Below are 22,194 nucleotides of genomic sequence, written 5' to 3'. Positions count from 1 at the left end.
CTCAGAGCTATTGCCCTTCTCACAACTCTGGCGACGCAACCGCACCACACAGGTGGCTGGACTGCGGCGTCAATCGGGCTTGGCAAACGAGGTTGAGAGCAGGGCAGAGGGCTTCGCTAGCTTCACCCGCAGAGCGCCTCACCCTCTAGAGCCCGCCAAACATCGCTTGAAGTTGTAATAGCGTCAAAACAGTGTGCGTGGAAACATTTGTACAGACCTGGAGAGAGTCTCAGTCCCAGCCCTTGCACGCCCAGCGCTGTGCCCTGCCGCCAGCCGTGCGTTGCAATCACACATGCGTGTTGTTGCTCCACAGGCGACGCATAGCACTGTAGTAATCCCCACTGAGAAGCACCAAAGCGCATCAGACTTGCTCGAGCCCCGCTACGCCCATCCGAGGCGGTGGCGACGGTGGCGGGGGCAGGTGATGTGCTGTTGCATTCCGGCCACTGGGGACATCAGTACAGCAGCGCACTGAAAGCAATCACTTTACAGGCTGCGAGAGGCTGCCCTCCTCGCGCGTAAGACCCGCCTCACTGCCCTCCCTAGCCGGGAGGCTGCTGTTGCTGCTGCTGCTGCTGCTGGCCGTCGCCGCCGTCGCCGCCGCCGTCCTCCGCCTCGTAGTCGGGCGCTTGCCCCAGGTTGGCCCAGGGCAGCAGCGAGCGCAGCAGCGCGGCCAGCGGGTTCTGCTGCCGCATCTCCTCATCAGTCAGGTCGGGGCCCCGCTCCTGCGGGCGGACAACGAGGTGCATGGGCAGGAGCGGCGACGACGAGTGAGGCACGCCTCGAGGCACGCCTCTTGGCTGTGCAGACTGCAGCGGATACCCGCTGCAGAGCTTCTCGCTGCATGCAGCAGCGGCAGCAGGGCGCAGCGCACCAAGCGCACCTGGATCTGCTGCGCCAGAGCTCGCATCTCTGCCTCCAGCGCCGCCACATCCACGCCGCCGCCGCCTGCAGCAGCAGCAGCAGCAGCAGGAGGAAGAGAGGCGGTGCTCAGAGCACACACATGCGCGCATGCACGTTCAGCCACGCAGGAGCAGAGCGGAGGGGTGCCTCCAGCCAGCAGGCGCTCGTCCCTGCTAGCTCCCCTCGTGCCCGCCAGGCATGCATATGTGGCAGCATGCATATGTGGCAATACGGATAGTGGCGGGCACGGGCCGCACCGACCCTCCCGCTGCCGCAACTGCCAGCCAGCCAGCCGCCTCCCTCACCTACGCCCCCCCAGCCGTGGATCTCCTCCGCCGGCAGCCTGGCCACCGCGTCGCTAAAGTCGTGCAGCCTGAGGTGCGCATACTCGTTCTCTGTCCCCGCCGGCCACGCCTGCTCCCGCACGCACGCCCAGTCGGCGGCGGCCAGCCCGTCGGGAAGCTCCGACGGCGGCGCGGTGGCGGCGTGCAGGCAAGCGGACCGCAGCCAGTCCTGTATGGGCTGGGCCTGCGGGGAGAGGGAGGTGGGGCGGGGCAGGGGCAGGGCAGGACCGGCACGGCTGGCGTGGATGCAAGGGTTGATTGAGCAGGCTGCAGCGTGGCAGTGCTGGCGCCTGTGCCCAGCTGCAGCCCAGCCCAGCACCCCATCCCAGCCCAGCCCAGCCCATCCCATCCCATCCCAGCCCATTCCATCCCATCCCATCCCAGCCCAGCCCAGCCCAGCCCAGCCCAGCCCAGCCCAGCCCAGCCCAGCCCAGCCATCCAGCCCAGCCCCGCGGGCGGCAGCAGCCCTGCAGCGCCCGCCGCACCTTCCACAGCAGGTGCTGGCGCTCCACCCAGATGTCCAGCAGGTGCGCCAGGCTGGCGCTGCCGCCGTCCGACGCCTGCGCAAACAGCGGCTGGCGCAGCACCGCCGCCCAATCCAGGTCCCGCCCCACGCCCTTGCCCTGGAGGACGCGCTGCAGGGGGCAGGCGGGGCACGGCAGGCGGGGCGCGGCAGGCGCAGAAACAGGCGTCGGCGAGGGTAGGGAAGGCGCGCGGTCGAGAGGTAGCCCGTGGCAGCCGCGGCAGGGGAGGTGTGCGGGGGCGGGCAGCCGGGCAGCAGACAGGCGCGTGACGAGCAGGCGCTGCTGCTGCCGGCCGCCCCTTGCCGCACAATCAGTGGCGGCGTTGATAGCCGCCCCACCTGCAGGCGCACCACCGCCTCTGGGTAGAGCAGCACCGCACGAACCAGCAGCTCCCGCGACGGCGGCCGCGGCTCGCTGCCGCCGCCGGCCTCGCCGCTACCGCCGCCGCCGCCGCGCGCCTTTCCGCCGGAAGAGGCCTCTGCAGCAAGGGGGCGCTCGGCAGCAGCAACGCCAGCCAGAATCAGAGTGTTGCCTGCAGTTTACTCCCGCCATGCTTGCGCGCCATGCTTCCAGGCCTCCACATGCCAGCCCGGCTGTGCACGAGGCAGGGACGTCCCGTCTGAGCACAGCACCTCCCGAAGGCAGAAGGCAGCCCCTGCAGTACCACGCCCAGCCCCTGCAGTACCACGCCCAGGCAGGCAGGCACCCACCCTGCTCCTGGAACCAGCGCGCCAGTGCCTGGCTGAACACAAAGTTCGGGAGGAGGGCGGCGGAGGAGTCGCCGCCGTACTGCTCGACCAGGCGGTACAAAAAATCGTACCTGCATGGGGCGGGTGCGAGGGCTGGCGTGGAGGGCGGCAGGTGAAGCAGCCAGAGGGGCAGCACCCGGGGCCGCGACGGAGGCAACGCAGCCGACCCAGAAGAGCGCTGGGCGCACCTGCCGGCCCTCAGGGCCAGGTAATCGATGGTGCACAGCGCGCCCAGCGGGTCGTCGCCGTTGAGCGCCAGCAGCAGCTTGCACACCTCCAGCGCGGTGCGGTGCAGCCCGCGCCGGCTCAGGCCCTGCATGTACCTGCTCGGCGGGCGCAGCGGGCGGCGGCGGACGGGTGGCGGGTAGGGTGGGGGACCAACCGTGTGCTGGGGGACCAGCCGGGGAGGCATGCCGCATGCAGCAGTGCCGGGCCCATGCCGCGCCTTCCACTCAGCCCGCGCCCTCAACACCCTCGGCCTTGGCCCTGGCCCCGGCCTGGCCTGACTCAGCCCCACCTGAAGAGGCAGGTGAAGAGCGGGGCATTGGGCTCCTCGTAAGGCACGTGCATGGAGGCGGCGGCGGGGGAGAAGGACGGGTGCCAGGCCATCTCCAGAGCGTACAGCGCCCGCTCCAGCATCTCCTCTGCAGGGCAGAGGGCCGGGGGCGGAGGTGCGGGGCAGGGCCGCAGCAGAGGCCGCGGTGGGGTGGCGAGGGGCGTGGAGGGGCCCAAGCTGCCGCTTGCTCCGCTGCTCTCCCTCCCGAGCTGCTGGCCACGGCCGCACCCCAACATTGTCCATGTCGTGCTCCACACGCGGCCCGCGGTTGCGCTGCCGCCTGTACCCCTCGTGTGCAGCGCCGCCCATGCAGCGGTAGCGCCGTATGTACCGCCCCCGTACCTGCGTACGCCTGCTCCCCCGTGCTGCGGTACAGGTCGTGCATCGTCAGCAGCGCGTCCAGGTGGTACGGGTGGCTTTGCAGCAGGGCGGCGACGTTGTTGGGGTCAAAGGTGGCCTGCACCTCCTCGTACAGCTCCTGTACCGCCTGCGGTACACACAGTCAACAGGGGCGCGGTACGGCTTCAGCATGCGAGGAGGAGCCGAGGCGGGGCGGCTGTTTCCCTCTGGCCATGCGGCTTGGAGAGGGGCCGCCGGGCCCTGCGCACTGCAGCCCCCCAGCCTGCTGCCCAGCCCTGCAGCCTGCGCGGCCGGCGCGCGCCCCAAACGGCGCCCGCGCCCCTGCACCAGGGCAGAGAGGCGCGCGCCTGGTAGGCCTGGGAGTAGACGTATCCAAACTGCAGCTTGCCGTCCCGGGTGGCGCCCTGCGCCTCCATACAGATGCCGCCGTCAAAGCGGGGCCAGGTGTCGTGCGGCATGATGATGGCGCCGGGCTTGAGGGCCGCGCGCTTGAGCAGGCCGCGCGCCGCCAGGCGGCGCACGCGGCGCGAGGCGTTTGCGTACGCGCCTGCGGCAGGGGCGAGGGAGGGGTGGGGTGCGGGGAGCGGGGGCATGCGAGCGGACCGGGGATGGGAGGGTGCTTGGGAGCAGCGGGGGTGGGGCAGGGAAGCTGGTGACTGCAAAGAGCCCCTGGCAAGGGCGCAGAAGCCCTCACATGGCCCTCCACAGCCGTCAAGCCCGCCCAGCAGCCGCACACCCACCCGCGCCGCCCTCCTCGTCGTCCTCCTCCACCACGCGCGACCCAAACATGCGCTTCAACTCCTCCTCGGCCTTCAGGTGCCGCATGTTCACTGCCAGCAGCGGCCGGCTGCCGCCTGCAGCTGCGGCGCCTGCTGCGGCCTGCTGGCTGCTGGCCGCCGCAGACGTGGAGGGCTGCGAGGCAGCACAAGGGGGCGGCCAGGCCAGGGGGGTGGTCATCACGACCAGCACGGAACGAGGGCGGCAGAATGCCGCAGCATGCTTCCCAACCAAACTGGTGCAGGCAGGGGCGCCGCCGTGCTGCACCCCACATCCCAATCAAAATGCGCGGTGCGACGCACAGCAAGGGCAATCCGGGCATGATGCAGGGGGTGAGAGAATTCAAGCCCCTTCCAATGCACACTAGGAGCATACCTGCAAGTTGAGCTCCCGCAGGATAGCATCCAAGTCCTCCTCATCCCGCTTGGCTGCTGTCGCATCCCCGCCCGCCGCCTCGCTGCCGTCGCTGTCCGCATCGCCACCGCCGCGGCCGCCCCGCTTCTTGGCTGCCTGCTTCTTCTTCTTGGCAGCCCGCTTCTTGGCCGTGCTGCCGGCGGCGGCGGCAGCGGGGCGGGGCAGCGGCGGCGCCGCCTCGGGGCTGCTGGGCTGCTCCTCCTCTTTTGCGGCGTCCGGATCATCCTGCACGGCAACCAGGCGGCGCAGTGATGCAGCAGGCAGAAAGGTGTGCAGTCGCCAGTCCATTCCATGCCATCTGGTCACTTGCCTCCTCGTCAGTGAGCAGTCCAAGCAGATCGAAAGCCGCACGGCGCGGGGACGCCTCCCTATCCTCCTCCTCACTGCTCTCCTCCTCCCTCTCGTCCGCCTCCTTGTCGGGGGCCGCCAGGGCTGCCCCCAACTGCTGCTGCAGCCGCTTGTGTGCTCTGCCAGCCATTGTGAAGACAGCCCGCCGCTCAGGCACTGCAGAAGTTTTCTTGGCGGCGCGCCCAGGTGGCGGCAGCGCGCTCGCCGCCCGCCTTTGATCCAATAGCTTTTGCATTTCACCCTCATCCCCCAGCTTTGGGATCATTAGCGCAAAACAATACACTCATGCATGCGAGAGTTGCTTCTCAGTCTGCGGCTGCGACTGTGTGCAGCCAGCTGCCGCGACGGCGACGGCGGCTAACAGGTCCAGGGTGCTGCTAGAACTGCTGCTCCCAGTGGTCTTCTTCCTCCTCCGAGTCGGTGTCGTCATCCGCCTCCTTCGTCTTGATCTGCAAGCAGGGAGGCAGGGTATCAGGGATGCAAATCGGCAGGTGCAGTTGGGTTGTGCGGTGCCAGCAGCTCCAGGCGAGAGCAGGCACAGCGCTCACCGCCCAGCCATCGGCCGCCAGCATGCGGCGCACGACGGTGATCACCGCGCCGCCGCTCACGCCCTGCTCCGCCAGCTTAGCATCAGCTGGCAGGTCCCGCCCCTTGAAAAGCAGCCGATCCCAGGGGTCGTTGAAGCCTGCAGAGGGCCGGGCACAAGGCAGCGCAGGCGAAGGGCAAATGGGCTTGGGATTGGGCCAGCCATCACTGGCCAGCGCCCCAGAACTGCCAGGCAAGAGCGGGGGGGGGGCTGGGAAGGGAGGCGGCCGCTGCGGCAGGCATGCAAGCAGGGCCTGTTCGACAGGCAGCAGGCGCAGCAGGCCCACCTTCCAGTCGCAGCAGGTCGTCGGCGGCCCGCCAGCCCTGCTTCTCGGCCACCGCCTTGAGCACATCCCCCACCACCGCTGCAGCCATGGGAGGGGCAGCAAGGATGCCGCGCACATTCATTGCCAGCTGTTTGCAGCAGGGCACACGGGCACACGCACGCCAGCCACCCGCCCGTCCACCAAGACGCACCCCTCTCCCACCCACCGTGGTGATTGATTCATTCCCTCGCCCGCCCACCCCAATGCAGGTGGCCGAGCCGCGCACCCACATGCAGCCCATCCAGCCAGCCAGCCAGCACAGCCGCAGCCACGCAACCCACCATCCGCGCTGACTTCCAGGCTGCACTCCTCCAGCATCTCCGTCACTGTGGCCATGCTTTCCTTCCAGTACAGCGACCACTTGTCCCGCTGCACCCGCGGCTTCACCGTCAGCTTCATCGTCTCGCCGCCGCCGCCGCGCAGGCGCAGCACCAGGTGCAGGGTGGACTCCTTCTGGATGTTGTAGTCGGCCAGGGTGTGGCCATCCTCCAGCTGCTTGCCCGCAAAGATCAGGCGCTGCTGGTCGGGCGGGATGCCTGCCGGGGCGGGCCACCGAGGGGGGTGAGCAAGCATGATAAAGCCGTGCAGCTGGCAAGGACAGGAGCTCAGGTGGACGGGCAGCAGTGCGCTGTGAGCAATGCAGCTGGCGGCAGCGGTGACCGGTCGGCTGCCAGCGGGCGGCGGCTCACCCTCCTTGTCCTGGATCTTGCTCTTCACATTCTCGATGCTGTCGCTGCTCTCCACCTCGAGCGTGATGGTCTTGCCCGTCAGCGTCTTCACGAAGATTTGCATCGCGGCTGGGTGGGAAGGCGGACGGGCAGGGCGCCTCGACAGGGCCGGGATCTCCCCTGGCTCAAGCTGTTGACCGGTGGGGGCTGTATGAGGATGGGAGGGGGCAATTCGAGGGGGTCAACCGGAGCTCGTGCTGGGCGCGGCGCGCCAGCCAGACATGCAGCCAAACCCCAACCTCAGGCGGCCTGCCACCATCGTGCACCTTGCATTGCCTTGTCTCCATCCCCAGCACTCCGCCAGCCGCACAGAGCCGCCCAGCCCACCGCCTCTTTGCACCCGCGTTTCTTTTGGCGAGTCCAGGGCGCCAGGCGTTTGCTGCAGACACACCGATGGCGCGGAGAGGGGTTTGGCAGCTGCAAAAGCTGTTGGTGCACTATTGCGACTTTGGCGGCAGCAGCAGGGGCACGCGGTGAGTCCCTACAGGCCACCCAAGGCTTGCAATGTGCAGAATTGGCAGTGGCGTCCACCCCGCACATGCCTGCCGCCGACCGCCAACCAGCCGCGCCTCTGCGGCCACCCCGCCACGCCTCTGCAGGGAGTTTGTGGAGCAGATATTGCCGCACTTCCAGCGTGACAACCCGCAGATAGCGATCGAGAGCGTGGTGCGGCGCGGCAAGCACCCGGGGCTGCAGGCAGAATACCGTGAGCCGCTGCTGCCGTCGTAGCTCACAGTTGTCGCCGCTGCCTCGCTTCCTCCTGTCCTGCGCCTTGCCAGCATCTGTGCGCTGCTGCGCCTGCGCGCGCTTCCGCACCGCCTGCTGGGCTGCGTGTTGCACATGCTGAGCGGCCCTCATCCCGGGGCATGGCCTGGCTTCTTTGTTTCGCGTGCAGTTAACCGGACAACGCGGCATGTGGATGTCAAGAACCAGCCGGCGGAGGAGGTGCTGCGGCAAGCGGTGTACCTGCGCAGCAGCCTTGGCCGCAAGGCCAGCTTGCAGGTGCGTTGGCGCCACCGCCGCCATGGGTGTCCATCTGCGTGCCGGTCTCCTTGTGCGGCTCAATTGCCCATGAAGGAGCCAGCACCTACGGTCCTGCAGTTTGGCTGCGTTGCTCCGTTCCATGCCGTGCCCTGCATGCTGCTGCTGTCGTGCTGCTGTCGGCCTGCAACCACGGCATGCACCCGCTCTTCGCAACCCCTCGCTGTTCCGCCTGGCTGGCTGGCTGCAGGTGAAGCACCGCACGCGCACCCAGATGCCCAGCATCCAGGGGCCCTGGACGCACGAGCTGCAGGATGCACTGAGGCGGGCCTAGGGCGGTCGGCGCCAGGCAGCGATGGGCCCGGCAGCCAGCATGCGGCGCCCATGCCGGCGCGTGTGCTTGTCCGCGCCACCAAGCCACTTGTGCAACCCAGCATGATTATTTGGGTTATTACATCCCAGGCAGGCAGCTTGCCACAAAGATTTAGTAAGGGATACTGCCTGCCAGATGGAGGCTGGGTCCGGCAGGCGTAAGAGATCGGGGTGCTAGGCAGTGAACAGATGAAAAAGACAGCTTTTGGAACGCAGGATATGCTGCTTATTACAGGCACCAGCTACTGTACTTTCACTCCCTGGTGTTGGGTGAAGAGCCAACACGACGAAGGCAGTTGAAAAGTGCGTAGGGGAGTGGCGGTTGTGGAGTCAGATCGGGGGAAAAATTTGCAGCGGTGGGTGCTGGAGAGGCAGGGGCAAGAATGGAGCAGGCTCACGTTCCCACATGGGCAAACCACTGAGCGTGCCGCTGCTTGCAGGACAAAAGCCCACACAGCACGAGCAATGGCGGGCGGGATAGTAGGCCAGCAGCACCAAGCAGTGGCACCGCCAGGATTATAATGAGGGGTTATTGCCAGGTGGGCATCACACCTGGGCATGCAGGGGGGCGATGGCGGGAGGCACAAAGAGCGGGGCCACGGCACAGCAGGACACCCAGAGCAGGATGGCCAGCACAAACCAGCGCACGCACAGCACCCCGGCGGGGGGCAGCTGCAGGATCTGGTCGCCCCGCTCACCCCACTCCTCCCCCTCGCTCTCCCCCGGCTGGGCGCAGGACTCGACCATGAGCAGCTCGCGCAGCCAGGACTCTAGCGCAGCAGCGCCACGCTGCACCCATGTTGCAACGGCCGCACACGGGCCGTTGCGGACGGGGCCGTGGGCCTGGGCTCCGCTCCTGTCGCGGCGTCCCTGCCGCCGCCGCGCCCTGCGGCCCGCGACCTCTGGCAGCATCAGCACCAGCGTGGGCAGCAGCCAGCCGGCCACCACCCACACAAACAGCAGCGCAGCAACCCGCTGGCCGTAGGCGTCTGCAGGCAAGGGAGAGGAGGGCCGACGGGGTGTGACGGCAGGGTGGAGTGTGTCGGGGCATGGAAGCCAGCGGAAGCCAGTTGCCGGTGGCAAGCAACCCATGCGGCCGTGCCAGGCATGGCAGCAGGCTGGTGCCCACCTTCCGGGACAGTGGATACCGCCAGCGGAACGACAGAGAAGACAAGAGAGGCCATGGTGTGGTGCGCGCTGGCCACCGCGGCGACCGCCTGGGGGCTTGTGAGCAGCTGCATGCGGAGGCGGCGAGGGCGGGTGAGAGGCTGCGGCCATTGCCGACAAAGCACAGGCTGTGAGCCAAAGCAGGGGGCACAGCACAGCGCCATGCCAGCTGCCCGCTTGTGAGCAGAGGAGCAAGCCGGCTCAAGCAGCTCCAAGGCTGGCTGCAATGTCAGGTGAGGCGCAAGATGCGCCACCAGCGCCGCCGGGCCCCACCTTGCTGCGGCAGTGCGGGTGCACGCCGAATGACACGAGCACCAGCAGCTTGGCGGCTTGCAGCAGCATGTGCACGCGCAGCGGCAGCGGCAGGTCCAGCGCCGGGAAGAACAGCAGCAGCACGTGGGTGCCTGCATCAGGCGGGATAAGGCGGGCGGGCGAGCGGCGGTGAGAGTGGATGCAGCCTTCCGGCAGCGATGCTAGCCTGGCACGCTGGGCCCCCACTCACTCACCCTGCAGGAGGTGAGAGACGTTCACCACCCAGGCCAGCCGCCCGGTGGCCACGCCAGGGGCCAGCGCATCAAACACGGCCGAGTCGTAGTTGATGGGCAGGCAGATGAGGAAGAGGCGCAGCGCGGCCAGGGCGGGCACCCGCCACCGCTCGTAGCTGCGCGGCCGAAGGCTGGGCCACAGCAGTGCGACGGTGAAGACTGCAGCGTGGCAGCGGGGTGGGGGGATGGCGCGGAACGGCGTCAGGGGCTGCAGCTGCGAGGCGGCAGATGTGAAAGGTGCGGGGCGATGCATGCAGGGGGTCCAGGCCGGGGAGCGGAGCGGGCGCACTCACTCGCCACCAGGCCTGCCGTGGACTGCAGATTGTTTGCCAACGTCATGTGGGGCGAAATCTTCATCGCTGACGCTCCCCATACCGCCACGCCCACGGCCGCAAACAGCCTGTCCTCTGCCACCTGCTTGCTGGACGGCGGCGCCGCCACGGCGGGCGCCTCGGGCGGCAGCAGAGGCGGCGGCGGAGCGCTCGCGGGCGCGTCTGCTGCGTCTCTGCATCGCGGCGGGGCATTGGGAATTTGCTGGGGGATATCCCTGCAGCCCAAGTGCCCGTTTTGGCTGCACTCCTGGTCCCGGAAAGGGTTGTGCCCGCGGGCAGCGGCGGATCGCAGGAAGCCCCGCCGGCTGGGCCCTCAGCTGGGGCCCACGGGAGGCCCGGCCGTCCCTCCCACTGGCCATGGCGCATCCTCGCGGTCAGGCTGGGCAAGTGGGGCTCGCCGAGTTGCACGTCGGCCCACGCACCTGCGGTAAGCGCACTCGAGAGCTGCCTCTGTGCGCGCCCCGGCCTCTACTAGAAGTGGCATCGCTGCCCCGTCGCAGAGCGGGAGTCAGCGACGCCAAGTGCGCGGTTTCAGGAAGGGGGAGCCTGGGGGGCGCAGGAGTTCGGACAACGTGATTCGGGCGCCGCTCCGTTTCTGGGCATGAGATCAAGAGCAGCGATCGACATGCCCACGCGAGTGACGATTGACATTTTCATTCTGATGGGGCGGGCGTATTACAAACATGAAGGGGGGAGAAGAGCGCTTGGACATCATAAGCACCGCTCTCCCAAGCATTCGCAGAGGCTGCGGGGGAGGAATCCGTAGGAAAGGAGTAGGGAGCGGGGAGTTGCTCCAGGGGCGGAGCCAGCGGCTGGGCACGGCGGCGCGGGCGGCGGGCCTCCCCGTTCGCGAGGCGTCTGATGTGCCGGGGTGGCACACGAGCTGCACCCTGGCCCGCTTGGCTGGTGCGCTCAGCAGGCTGCGCTGCATCGTCGGCTAGGGCGGTGGTGCGCTATGCGTCGTGTAGGCTGCGGACCAAGCGGGAGAAGCTTTCAAGGAGCGGGGGTTGGTGCTGTGTGCCTCGAGCCAAAACCTGAGCGCTGTGTCAGGGCTGCGCCAACCCACGGTATTGCGTGAATGGGGGTGCCTGGCTTTTTGTGCGCAAGCTCTCACCGGCTGCTACTTTGCCGAGTCCCTACGCAAATGTCGTCCCACCGGGCGTGGGCGTCGGGAGAGGGAGGCGGACCTTCAGCAAGCGTGGTGTCGTGCAGATGGATGAAAATGAATTGCTGTGCATCCCTCAGGGTCAAAAGCGCAAGGGCAGAATAGCCTGCCTGCCAGCCCGGCGCCCATCCGCCCAGGGGTCCCGCTCTCGCGGCGGCAGACCCCCTCCCGGCTCCCTTGCTCCCTGCCCTGCCCGACCTGCCTACCCGCGACAATTCCTCATCTCCAGCGCCCCCTGGATGGGCGATCGGGGAAGAAGAAGCAGGAGATGCACATCGGAGAATGGACAGGCTGGCGGGCCAGGGAAAACCCCTGACCCCTCCCAACGAACCTCCCAAACCCCAAAACAGCAACATGGTGCATCGCCTGTGTGCCTCTTAGAAGATGGGGGCCGCCCAGTCCAGCAACCCGCGCCCACACCAGTCGGAGCAGCCCTCCCGGGCCCCGCCACCCAGCCTGCCCCTCACAGAGGAAAGCCTCACACGCCACGAAGCCCAGGCCAGGGCGCGAGAGGTGCGGAACGGGATGGCACGCCCTGGGCCCTGGGTGACGCCGGGCGGTGTCCCACCCTGCGTGTCGCTCGACATTCCTTGCAGGAGGCTGAGAAGGAGGCTGAGCAGGAGACCGACGAAAGCTTTGCCTCCTGGCGCTCGGGCTCGGAGAAAACCAGAAGCTTGCGGCAGTCAGGAGACTCGCAGCGACATTCCATAGGCTCCACCGTCACGCCGGTCAGCGGGGTAACGAGGCCCAGCTCGCAGTGGATGGACCAGCGCCCGTCGGCGGACACGCCGCTACCCAGCACCAGCGGCGGCGTGCCGGGTGGCGGCGGCTCCGTCTACAAGGGCAGCTCGCTGGCGGTCAGCGAGGCGCCGGCAGGCCCTGCCACGCGGCGCAGCCGCAGCAGCGAGCTGATGCGGCCGTCCAGCGACAGCCGCCTGGGAGGCGGCGGCGGCGACCCGGGCGCCCGCCCCTCCTCAGACGGCTCTGCCAGCGTCTACAGCGCGGCCGGCTCAGGCCGCTCCTCGTTCGCGCTGGAGCGTGCCAGCTTGGAGGCCAACCGCGCCAGCCTAGAAGCCTTCCAGGAGGCTTTCGCCACGGGGGCGCTCATGCCGGCGTCGCGCCTGTCGCAGCAGCTGCAAGCGCGGCAGCCGGGGGAGGAGGCGCCCGCGGCGGCGGCCGGCCCCGACCCCGCCGTCGCCCTGGACCAGCTGATGCAGGCGGCGCAGCTGCCCTCCAGCCTCCGAGAGAAGTGAGCCCTGCGCTCTAGCCGCTAGCCTGCTTGACAACTCCCCGCATCGTGTTCGCCCGCCCTGCAACCGCCTCGCGCCCTTGCCCCGCAGGTTTGCGCGCCTGTCGGTGCTGCCGCCCAACACGCCCGCCCCGGCCTCCATGCTCGCCAAGCTCTGGCAGTCGGACGCGCCGGAGGTGAAGGCGGCACTGGCGGCGCTGGCAGCCAAGAGCGTGCTCAACGTGGCGCAGCTGCCAGACGGCCGGGTGTGGTGCCTGCCGCAGGCGCAGCAGCTCGCGCTCCTGCAGGTGTGTGCGCCTCCGTCGCCTGCCTTGCACGGCACGCAGCTGCCGTGCTACCTGCGTGCTGCCGTGCCGTGTGCTCGCCGTACCAGGTTCTGCGCTGGGTGCAGAAGATGGAACGATGGAGTGATTGCCTCGGTTTTGTTTTGGCCTGCCCGCCTGCAGGCGGTGTGCTGCGACGTGGCGCCTCACTACCACCGCCTGCTGCTGGACGCGTACTGCTCCAGCGTACTGCCCCGCATCTCGGAAGAGCCGGAGGGCCGCCCCTCTAGCGCAGGCTCAGGCTCAGGCTCAGATGCCGGCCAGCAGCAGCAGCAGCAGCAGCAGCAGCAGCACTGGACGCAGCGCCCGTGGCAGCCGCAGGCGCCCGGCGCGGCGGCGGCGGCGCAGCGGCGGCAGCGCATGCCGCAGGTGCCCACGCAGGCCCGGCTGCAGGACATCCCCGACGACGGCTACATCCTCATCAATATGGGCCACCACCTGACGGCGGCCGGCAGGCACAAGCAGGTGCGGCCCGGCTGGCGCCCGCCTGGCAGGGCAACCAGCACCCTGCTGCTGCTGCTGCTGCTGCGCTGCGTGGGGGCCGCGCAGCTTGTGAGCCTGCCCAAACTCAGCCGTGTGCTGCCCGCCTGCTTGGCTGTGCAGCTGCGGGAGCTGCTGCTTGATCCAGACTGGCTGCGGCGCAAGCTGGTGGCGGCAGGCACCACCGCTGTGGTGGCCGACTTTAGAAGGTGGGCAGGCCTGGGGCCTGGGGCCAGCAGCAGGCATCTGCTGCTGGCTCAGCACACGTGCTGGCTTAACCACGTGAGAGGGCAGCAGCGGAGCGCTCCGTACCAGCCCAAGCGTGACCGTTGGCGCACCAGCCGCAGCCGGGGTGGCAGGTGGCGGGTCGTTGGCTTCTGCAGGCTCCAGCAACCTCCACAACCTCCCCGGACACGCGTGTGCGCACCCATCCACCGTGCCGCGTGTTTCCCCATGCAGGTATCTGCTGTTAGACAACTGCGCGGACATCAAGCTGGTGCTGGAGGCGCTGCAGCTGTCGGCGGCGCAGGCGCTGGCGTACCCGCGCGCGCCGGGCATGCTGCGCTGCCTCATGACCAGCCGCCTGGTCACCGCGCCGCTGTCGGTCGCGCTGCAGGTGTGCAGGCGGTGCGGCGGATCCGGGGGCTGTGTAGCCGCCTCAACTCGCTGGTGCTTTCTCCACCCTGGCTTGCCTGGTCCCCTGCTGACGCTGCGCGCTCTATCCCCCACCCAGCCACGCCCACGCTCACGCATTGCCTCGCGCCCCGCCCCTGCCCCCTCCCCGTGCCCCAGGCCTGGCTGCTGGACCAGCGGCGGCGTGTCTACGATGACTCCCGCCAGGCGCTGCTGTCTGGCCTGCCGCGCTGCCTGCCGCCGCTGACGGCCTCCCTGGAGCAGGCGGGCGGGCTGCAGCGGCTGGCGCTGCGGGGCCACACCGCGGGCGTGACCAAGGTGCTGCTGACGCCGTCCGGTACCGACGCGGTGACGGCTTCCAGCGACGGTACCGCCAGGGTATGGGACCTGGACATTGGCGACTGCGTGCTGCTGCTGGAGGGCCACGCGGGGCCCATCACAGACATGGCCATCACCTCTGGTGCGCAGCACACAGCAGCAGCGCAGCACAGCGCAGCACAGCACAGCAGGCAGCAGCGCAGCTAGCAGCGGCGGCGGCGATGGCGCGGAGTGCCGGTTGGATGCATCGGCGGGGAGCCCACGCTCCTGCCTCGGCAGCCTGCCTGCCTGCCCGCTGGCGCGGCTGTGGCTGCTCCTTGGCGTGGCCGCATGAGCCGCCGGCCACCTGATTCTCATGCTGCTGCCGCCGCCGCCTTCCGGGGCATGCCCTGCAGATGGCTCCCTGGTTCTGACGTGCTCGGCAGATGGCACGGCCCGCGCATTCGAGATGGAGCGGGGGCAGTGCCTGCGCGTGCTGGCAGGTGGGAGCGGTGGTCGGCGGGCTTGGCGGTAGCAGGGTGGGAGCCGCGAGCGCCTGGGGCGTCTCACGAAGCAGGCCCCGCGCTTGCTGCCGCCCCAACTTGACCGTCCGCCCTTCGCGCTGCTGCCGCCCTGTGCAGGCCACACCGCGTGCATCAACGCGCTGGCCACAGACCCCTGGGCCCGCTTTGTGGTCACCGCCAGCAGCGACGGCACGGCGCGCGTGTGGGACCTGTCCTCTGCCCGCACCGTGCACACCCTCAAGACTGGGTCTGCAGAGCAGGGTGCGCTTGCCGGCCGGGCTGGGGCCTTGCCCGAGGGAGGGGCAGGCCTGGAAGTGGGCTGTGGGCGGCTGTAAGCTGTGGAGGGCGTGCCCTGTGCCTGGCCTGTGGGGCCCCAAGCGTTTGGGGTGCTGAGGCCGCGCTGCAGCTGCTGGAGAGCTGTGCCGACCTGCTGGCCGCTCCCTCGATCCCGCAGGCGGCGTGCTGGCGGTGGCGCTGTCGCCCTGCACCCGGTTTGCCATCCTGGGGTGCGGCAACAACACCGCCCGTATGTACGATGTCATATCAGGCGCGTGGGAGGGCCTCGGCCGCCTGCCTCAGCCTGCAATTGGCTGCGGCCTGCCCCGGCGGCGGGGCTCGCTCCACAACGCACGCGCCTCCCTGGCCAGTGCTGTGGCAAGCTTGAACGCCCAACCATCGGACCCCTGCGCTGCCCCGCCGCCTGCAGGGCAGTGCATGGGCGTGATGGCAGGCCACACCGGCTGGGTGCACCTGATTCGCTTCCTGCCTGACGGCAAGCGTGCCGTGACGGCCTCGCACGACGGCACCGCCAGGTCAGCAGGGGGTGCATAGGGCAGCCTGGGTGCATGCACCGCCGCCGCCTGCAGGCATGGCGGCGCTGGCTTGTGGGCTGGCCCGGGTGCCGCTGCTGCCCAGTCGAGGCAACCTGCGCGACCGTGCTCACACGTCTGCACACTCTGCCGCCCACCTGCCTGCCTGCCCGCCTGCCTGCCTGCCTCCAGGGTGTGGGACCTGCACACGGGCAGCTGTCGGCACGAGCTTGCGGGCCACGCAGGGCGCATCAACAGCCTGGTGGTGTCGGCGGACGGCAAGTGGTGCGCCACAGGCTCAGAGGACTGCACCGCCCGCATCTGGGACCTGCGGCGCGGCGACTGCCGCCGTGTGCTGACGGTGCGCGCGGCTTCCGGGCTGGGCCTGCGGGGTGCTCTGATTGGAAACGCGCCTGCCTTGCATGCAGCCGCCACAGCAGCAGCAGCCTGCCACTGCCTTCCTGGCTGCGGGTGAAATCGGACCAGTGTGTGTGAGCAGTACAGTGCTTGCTGGTACTCTCTGCTCACTCATGCTGCGCTATGCTGCGCTGTGCTGCGCTGCGCAGGGCCACAAGTCCTGGGTCTACGACGTCTGCATCTCCCCCGCACACGACAAGCTGCTGACCACCTCAGGTGTGGAGGGAGGGCAGCAGGGTGGCTGACGGGGCGGCGGCCCCAGCTGTGACCTCATCCCATCCCATCATGCGCTCGCCAATCGCGCGCCGCCCTCTCCGCGTTTGCCGGCCTCTCCCCACCCCCGTACACCCACCTCACACCCTGAGCTTGTCCTTTCTACCCGGCCCGGATGGTACCGCAGGCGACGGTACCACCATGGCGTACAGCCTGGAGAGCGGCGACCTGCTGTGCCTGCTGGAAGGCCACTCTGGGGCCGTCACCGGCGCGGTGGTGACCCGCAAGGGGCGCTTTGCGGTGACGGTGTCGGAGGATGCCAGCGTGCGGGTGTGGGACTTTGCGGCGCGCCTGGTGCAGCCGCCCAGCTACCACGACGGCAAGGTGTACTGCGTGGGCGGGTCCTCGGAGGGGCGAGTGCTGGCCACATGCGGCGAGGACGCCGACGCGCGGCTCTGGGATGCCGAGCGCGGCACGTTCAGGGTGGGTGTGCGAGGTTTGGGCGGGGTGCCGTCGCGCCCCGCTGGCTGGCCTGCTTTGGGGCTGGCTGGCTGGCTGGCTGGCTCCCTGAGGGTGTGCCTGCTTGCCTGCGTGATGTCCCCGCGTGCCGCGCCACCCGCTGACGTCCTCCCTGCCCGCCCGCCTGCCTGCCCCTCGCCCCTGGCCGCAGGGCCTGCTGCACCACCACAAGGTCCCCATCCGCTGGCTGGCCTTCTCCGCCGACGGCCGCCAGCTGGTCACCGCCTCGCCCGACCGCATGGTACTGCTCTGGGACGTGCCCACGCTGCACCTGGCTCGCACTGTGCCAGGTGAGGCGGCGGGCAGGGCTGGGCCGGCTGGTCAGCAGTCGGGCGCGCTGATGCGGTGCTGGGCAGGCTGGCGAAGCTGGCGGGCGCCGCGCGGCATGCACGCACACGCGTGCAGCCTGTCCCGTTCCTGGCAGCCTCAAACTGGAACAGCTGAGTCGAGCAAGCAAGCAAGCACGCACGCACGCGGCTCGACCGTGGTCTGCCCCGCGCCCGCGCCCCGCTGCCTGCAGTGACCGAGGGCAGCCGCATCCGCAGCTTTGCCGCCAGCTCCGACCTCTCCCGCGGCGTCATCTGCAAGTGGGACTCCACGGTGGTGGTCAAGGACCTGCAGAGCGGCGAGGTGGTGTCAGTGCTGCAGAAGTGGGGCATGCGGGACAGCTCCACGGGGCACACCTCGGGTGCGCGCCGCGCCGCCGCACGCCAGCGCCCTCGCCGCCGCTCTGCTCGCCCGCTCGCCTTCCCGCTGCTGCCGTGCTGCTGCACGGGAGCCATCCCGCTGCCTGCCAGATTGTGTTTGCTCTCCGCGCAGCGTTAAGCTGCCACCGCCAGCCGGCTTACCATGCCCTGTCCCTGCCCCTGCCCCTGCCCTGCCTCCTGTGTGTGCAGCCGTTAACCAAGTGGCCATGTCTCCAGACGGGCTGACGGTAGTGACGGTATCCAAGGACTGTACCGCCCGCATCTGGGATGCCGCCTCCGGCACCTGCCTGCACGTCCTGTCGGGTGCGGCAGCGTGGGTCATTGCGGTGCACGCAGCGGGGCGGGGGCGCCGAGCCTCGTCGCAGCTGCCACTGCGCTCTACCCAGGCTCCAGCCTGCCGTGATGCCGCCCACCCTGGATCAACGCCGCCTGCCTGCCTGCCTGCCTGTGGCTACCACCCTGCTGACTGGCTGCCCGCCACCGGCCGCCCTGCCTCCTTCCTCGCGCAGGCCACACCGACAGCGTGCTGGGCTGCACCATCAACGGTGCCGCCCGCCTGGTTGCGACCTTCTCCTTTGACAACCACGTGCGCCTGTGGTCGCTGGATGGAGGCCTGTGCGTCAGCACCGTGCGCCTGCCCGACACGGCGCAGGTGCGAGCCGCGGCATTACGTGCCGCGGCGTGGCGTGCCGACGCTGGCTGCGTGCCTGCACGGCTGCCGCAGCAGCCCAGCACCAGCTGTAGTGCTCTTGCTGAATTTCTGTGCCCCTGGCAGCTCCCCTGGCCATGCCGCCGCTCCTCCAATGTCCAGTCCTCACGCCGCCCACCAACCGCGCCCCTCCCCTGCCCCCTCCTGCCCGCAACCCGGCAGCACGTGGCGCTGTCTCCTGATGGCTGGAAGGTGGCGGTGGCGCTCAGCAACTCGTCTGTGTGTGTGTTTGATGTGGAGGATAAGCACGCGGGGCGTCCGTGGGAGGTGCGCCACCGCCCGCTGTGCCTGCTTCGCCGACAGGGCCGCAAGTGCCCCTTGGCGACTGCCTGCTGCGCTGCGGCTGCGACGCATGCCTCAAGTCCCCCGCTGCAGCTCTGTGGCTTTGGGGGTCGTGGTTAAGGGCCTGCACTGGGACTGCGCTTGCACCCCACGGCCGCGCTCCTCTCTGCCGTCGGGCCGGCCCCCCCTGCCGGCAACCCCCATACACGCATGCGCACGCACCCTCCTTGTCCGCTGCAGTTCCACAGCTCTGAGATCACAGGCCTGCAGTTCACTGCCGACGGCTCCGAGCTCATCACCTGCTCCCTGGACGGCTCGGTGTGCGTGTGGGATGCCTCCACCGGCGCCCAGACGGGCCTGTTTGTGGGTGACTGCGGCTTCACGTGCTGCTGGTACGACGGAGGCCTGGAGCAGCTGGCTGTGGGCACAGACAGGGGCATCGTGCACAGCCTCGACCTCGGCCTGCAACCGCGCAGCATGCCCGCCGCCGCCTTTGCCTCGCCCAACCAGCTGCCAGAGCCCGCGGCTGCGGCTGCGGCTGTGGCGGAGCCGCAGGGGCCGGCCGTGGAGCAGGCGGAGGGGCAGGCAGCAGGACAGGGCGCGGCCCCTGCTGGCGCCGCGGCCCCGAGCGGCAGCGCTGCCCCCAGCGGCGACGATCGCGGCGATGCCTTGCAGCAGGCACAGCATGCCGAGGGCGGCGGCGCGGAGCAGCCTGCCCCTGCAGCCGCGGCCGGCGCGGCGGCGGCAGCAGGGCTGCACGCGGCCGAGGCCGATGCAGTCGTTTCCGTGGCCCCACCCAAGCAGGCTGGCTAGCTAGCGAGCCCGCAGCAGGCAGGAACCAACCTTGACACCACACCGCGGCCAGACTCTTCAACACCAGCCCTTGAGCCCTCGACTAGATGCACCCAGACACAACCAGACACAACCCTGTTTCCGTGAGCGTTTAGCAAAGGGCGTGCCGTGTGTTTCATTGCCCTTTGCCCGTCCCCCCCGCATGACCTACCTGTCGCGAAAGGAACCCCACTGCACAGCGCCTGCTGCTGTCCCCGACCGTGTTTCTATTTAAGTCTGACGCACGCTAGCGTGCCCGTGTGCCCTGATCCTCAAAAGCAGCCTTTTGCATGCGGCGCCCAGCAATGGGCGCCGCTCCCCATGCGTTGCCTTCATACAGCTGAGCTCATGTGCCCAGCAGTTTTTTCACACCCATGCGCTTGGCTGCCCAGGCTGCCGACGCGCGTCCCTACCCCATACGATTACGATTCTGATTTCCGGGAACCCTGCTGCCAGGTCGATGCCTCTTCCGCACCTTTTTGCACGTGCCCTTGCCCCCCCTTGCCCTGCCTCTTCCCCCCGCGTCTTTTTTCTGGATCTCCCCTTGCCGTCGATTCCCTCGCTCCCATCACAATGACTTCATTCTTCATGCCCCAAACTGCTCGAGTTTGATTTGCGCAGGCCCATGCCCCACCCCTCCCACCCCCATGTGTGCACCAGCCGCCGCAGGCCACGGTCTCGCTGCCTGGTCCCACACCTGATTTTACTACCACCCCCCTTGATACCTGTCGCACATCGCAAGCCTTTCATCACCAGCACTTGCCCGAAACACCTCCCTCCCTTTGCGCCGGCGCCACGGCCGTGCCGCCATTTGTAGCAGCCCTGCACACCCCGCCCCCGCCTGCCCGTGCCGGAGCACCCTCTTGTCTACTGCCCTTGCCTATTCACGCATGTGTGTATAACAATGGTAACAGCATTAAGCGATGAAGATCGTACAGGGCCGGCACCAGCCAGCAGTTGCAGCACCGAAGGGCTGCAGCGCCCATTTCAGGCATCAGCCGCAGCAGAGTCCTCTGGAACCATCGCAGGGCTCGTGGCTTTGCCCGCCGCTGCATACGGGTTGCCAGAGCTGGCAGGGGCAGTGTCGCGGCCGTCGGCGGCGGCCACAGGGGATGCCCAACGCAGGAACCAGTCTGGCATCTCCTCATCCTCGGCACCGCCGCCCTCAGCACCGGCGCCTGCGCCCGCGCCGTCAGCCTCTCCGCCGGCACCAGGGGCAGCAGGAGTGGGCAGGGAGGCTGGCTCGGCGCCTGGCAGGCCGCCCAACACGGCATCCTCCACAGGCACTTCGCCGCCGCCCTCAGCTGCGCCGCCCTCCGCCACGTCAGCATCAGCCGCCATGTCAGCATCAGCCGCCGCCTCCTCAGCCTGCTCCTCAAACTCGTAGCCCTCCTCCTCTGTAGAGCAGCCAGGGGTCGCCGTTAAGGCTGGGAGGATGCATGACTGGATAGCCGGCAGCGCAGCTTGCTCCGAGCCCAGCGCCGCTGCACAGGCTTGCCTGCGGCGCCGCCGCCGGCACCAGCCCCCGAGCCGGCTTCACCACCCATCGCTCCAAACCCTGCGGCATGGTCGGGCGGAACCTTGGCGTCGGCGTATCAAAGATACAAAGGGGGGGTGGCGGCCTGCTCACTGCGCTGGCGCTGGGCTGGGCTGGGCTGGGCACAGCAGCACAAGGCTGCACCGCACGAGGCGCCGGAGCCGCTGAGCTGCACTTGCCTGCCCCGCCCAGCATCCCTCCCAGCATCTCTTCCAGGCCTGCCATGCCGCTCAGGCCGCCTCCAGCGCCGCCGCCAGCAGTGCCGCCCGCCGCTGGGCCTCCCACGCCTGCGGCGCCTGGGCCGGCGCCAGGGCCAGGCATGCCCACCAGGGTTCCAAGGCCTGGCAACAGAGTCGGGAGGAAATCCAGGAGAGCCGGGGTGATGGCTGCCCATGCTGTCGCTGCCGCAGCACACCAGCTGACCACCAAGAGAGAGAGAAAGATTGCTAACACACCCCACAGGCACGCTAAAGACTGCAGCGTTGCGGTGCAATGAGAGGTCCCTGCAATTGTGGGCGCCACTGGCAGCCAGCCTCACCTGCGGCTGCCTCGGCGGCTGCCCCGGCACCGGCGCCGCCGTAAAGAGCGGCCATCAGGGGGCCGGCCAGGGCCTGCACCTCACGCTGCCTCGCCTCATACCGCTCCCCAGGCATCAGCTGCAGGGCAGAGCGAGAGGCGAGAGAGTGGAGCCGGCCGGCAACAACCGCGGGAACAAAGGTCAGAGCCTGAAGGTGGATGCACTGCTGCAGCATTGTGCATGCCGCCACACATGCATGCCACCAGCGGTGCATGCTGCCACCAGCGGTGTCCCGCGGCCCGCCTGGCGGCTGTCCTCACGCAACAGCGGACCCGGCCCCTCGCTGCCCAAACCACCACCCCGCTCGCCTCGTTGCTGTTCACCCATCGGAGGGCCACAAGCACCTCCTCCTGCACCGCAGCCACATCTCCCAGCCCCAGCTGGCCCAGCCGCGCCGCCACCGCATCATCCTCTAGGGCGTGCTTCACGCTGCAGAGGTGGCGGGCAAACAGGGAGGGCGAAACAACAGGCGAGGGGGGAGGTGGCAGGGCGATGCTGCCAAGCACAAAGCGGCGCTGTCTGAGCACAGTGGCTGGCATGCCATGCGGCAAGGGCACAACACGCAGCAGCAGCAATGGAAGCAGCAGCGGTGCCAAGTCGCAGCTGCAGGACCCCTACAATCTTTGACAGTACAAGTACCATCCTGCGGTACCACCCACCCATACAGGTAATCTTCCAGCTTGGCCCGCGCCGCCGCCCGCCGCCGCGTCTCCTCGTCCTCCGCGCGGTGCGCCGCCGCGTCGCCGATCAGTTGCTCCAGCTCCACGCCGCTGCAGGTGGGGGGGGGGGGGAGGGGGGGGGGAAAACCGGGCCCTAAAGCGGGCAAGTGGGGCATGTGTGTGCATCAAGTATACTTAAGGGGCAATGGGGAAAGGAGGCTGGCAGCAGCTTGTTGAGGGGGCAGGGCGCGC

The 22,194-nt window shown here is 69.0% G+C and overlaps 5 protein-coding genes across 5 annotated transcripts in view; 2 read left to right on the top strand and 3 right to left on the bottom strand.

The window, feature by feature from the left end:
- Positions 1–542: 542 nt before the first annotated feature.
- CHLNCDRAFT_136380 (hypothetical protein) lies at positions 543–4,915 on the bottom strand (the record flags this gene model as incomplete). The annotated part of the gene is made up of 12 exons (XM_005845692.1): positions 543–725; positions 884–948; positions 1,209–1,431; positions 1,733–1,882; positions 2,110–2,249; positions 2,482–2,591; positions 2,709–2,843; positions 3,038–3,164; positions 3,419–3,563; positions 3,745–3,983; positions 4,177–4,348; positions 4,589–4,915. 12 exons carry the CDS (start codon positions 4,913–4,915, stop codon positions 543–545), a joined length of 2,016 nt encoding a protein of 671 aa, XP_005845754.1.
- A 1,382-nt stretch (positions 4,916–6,297) lies between these two features.
- On the bottom strand, positions 6,298–6,678 carry CHLNCDRAFT_9815 (ubiquitin; the record flags this gene model as incomplete). The annotated part of the gene is made up of 2 exons (XM_005845691.1): positions 6,298–6,422; positions 6,576–6,678. Coding segments are annotated over 2 exons (228 nt in total), but the record flags the coding sequence as incomplete, so codon positions are not given.
- Positions 6,679–7,007: 329 nt separating this feature from the next.
- On the top strand, positions 7,008–7,929 carry CHLNCDRAFT_136378 (hypothetical protein; the record flags this gene model as incomplete). The annotated part of the gene is made up of 4 exons (XM_005845802.1): positions 7,008–7,087; positions 7,214–7,320; positions 7,510–7,616; positions 7,846–7,929. 4 exons carry the CDS (start codon positions 7,008–7,010, stop codon positions 7,927–7,929), a joined length of 378 nt encoding a protein of 125 aa, XP_005845864.1.
- Positions 7,930–14,119: 6,190 nt separating this feature from the next.
- On the top strand, positions 14,120–16,932 carry CHLNCDRAFT_9620 (hypothetical protein; the record flags this gene model as incomplete). Its single annotated transcript, XM_005845801.1, has 6 exons — positions 14,120–14,266; positions 15,394–15,494; positions 15,684–15,852; positions 16,058–16,124; positions 16,309–16,604; positions 16,792–16,932. Coding segments are annotated over 6 exons (921 nt in total), but the record flags the coding sequence as incomplete, so codon positions are not given.
- A 4,004-nt stretch (positions 16,933–20,936) lies between these two features.
- The window catches only part of CHLNCDRAFT_48993 (hypothetical protein), a gene marked incomplete at both ends in the record, with an annotated part of 7,234 nt that continues 5,976 nt past the window's right edge, over positions 20,937–22,194 (bottom strand). Inside the window, 5 exons of the mRNA XM_005845690.1 lie at positions 20,937–21,002; positions 21,034–21,047; positions 21,245–21,362; positions 21,583–21,712; positions 21,943–22,053. Coding sequence (XP_005845752.1) covers positions 20,937–21,002; positions 21,034–21,047; positions 21,245–21,362; positions 21,583–21,712; positions 21,943–22,053 — 439 coding nt within the window. The remainder of the gene's footprint in view (positions 21,003–21,033; positions 21,048–21,244; positions 21,363–21,582; positions 21,713–21,942; positions 22,054–22,194) is intronic.

The sequence above is a fragment of the Chlorella variabilis genome (genome assembly GCF_000147415.1).
Source record: "Chlorella variabilis unplaced genomic scaffold CHLNCscaffold_16, whole genome shotgun sequence".
Taxonomy (NCBI): Eukaryota; Viridiplantae; Chlorophyta; class Trebouxiophyceae; order Chlorellales; family Chlorellaceae; genus Chlorella; species Chlorella variabilis.
The sequence above is the reverse complement of the archived record's forward strand: the minus strand, read 5'-3'. Positions and strand labels throughout refer to the sequence as shown.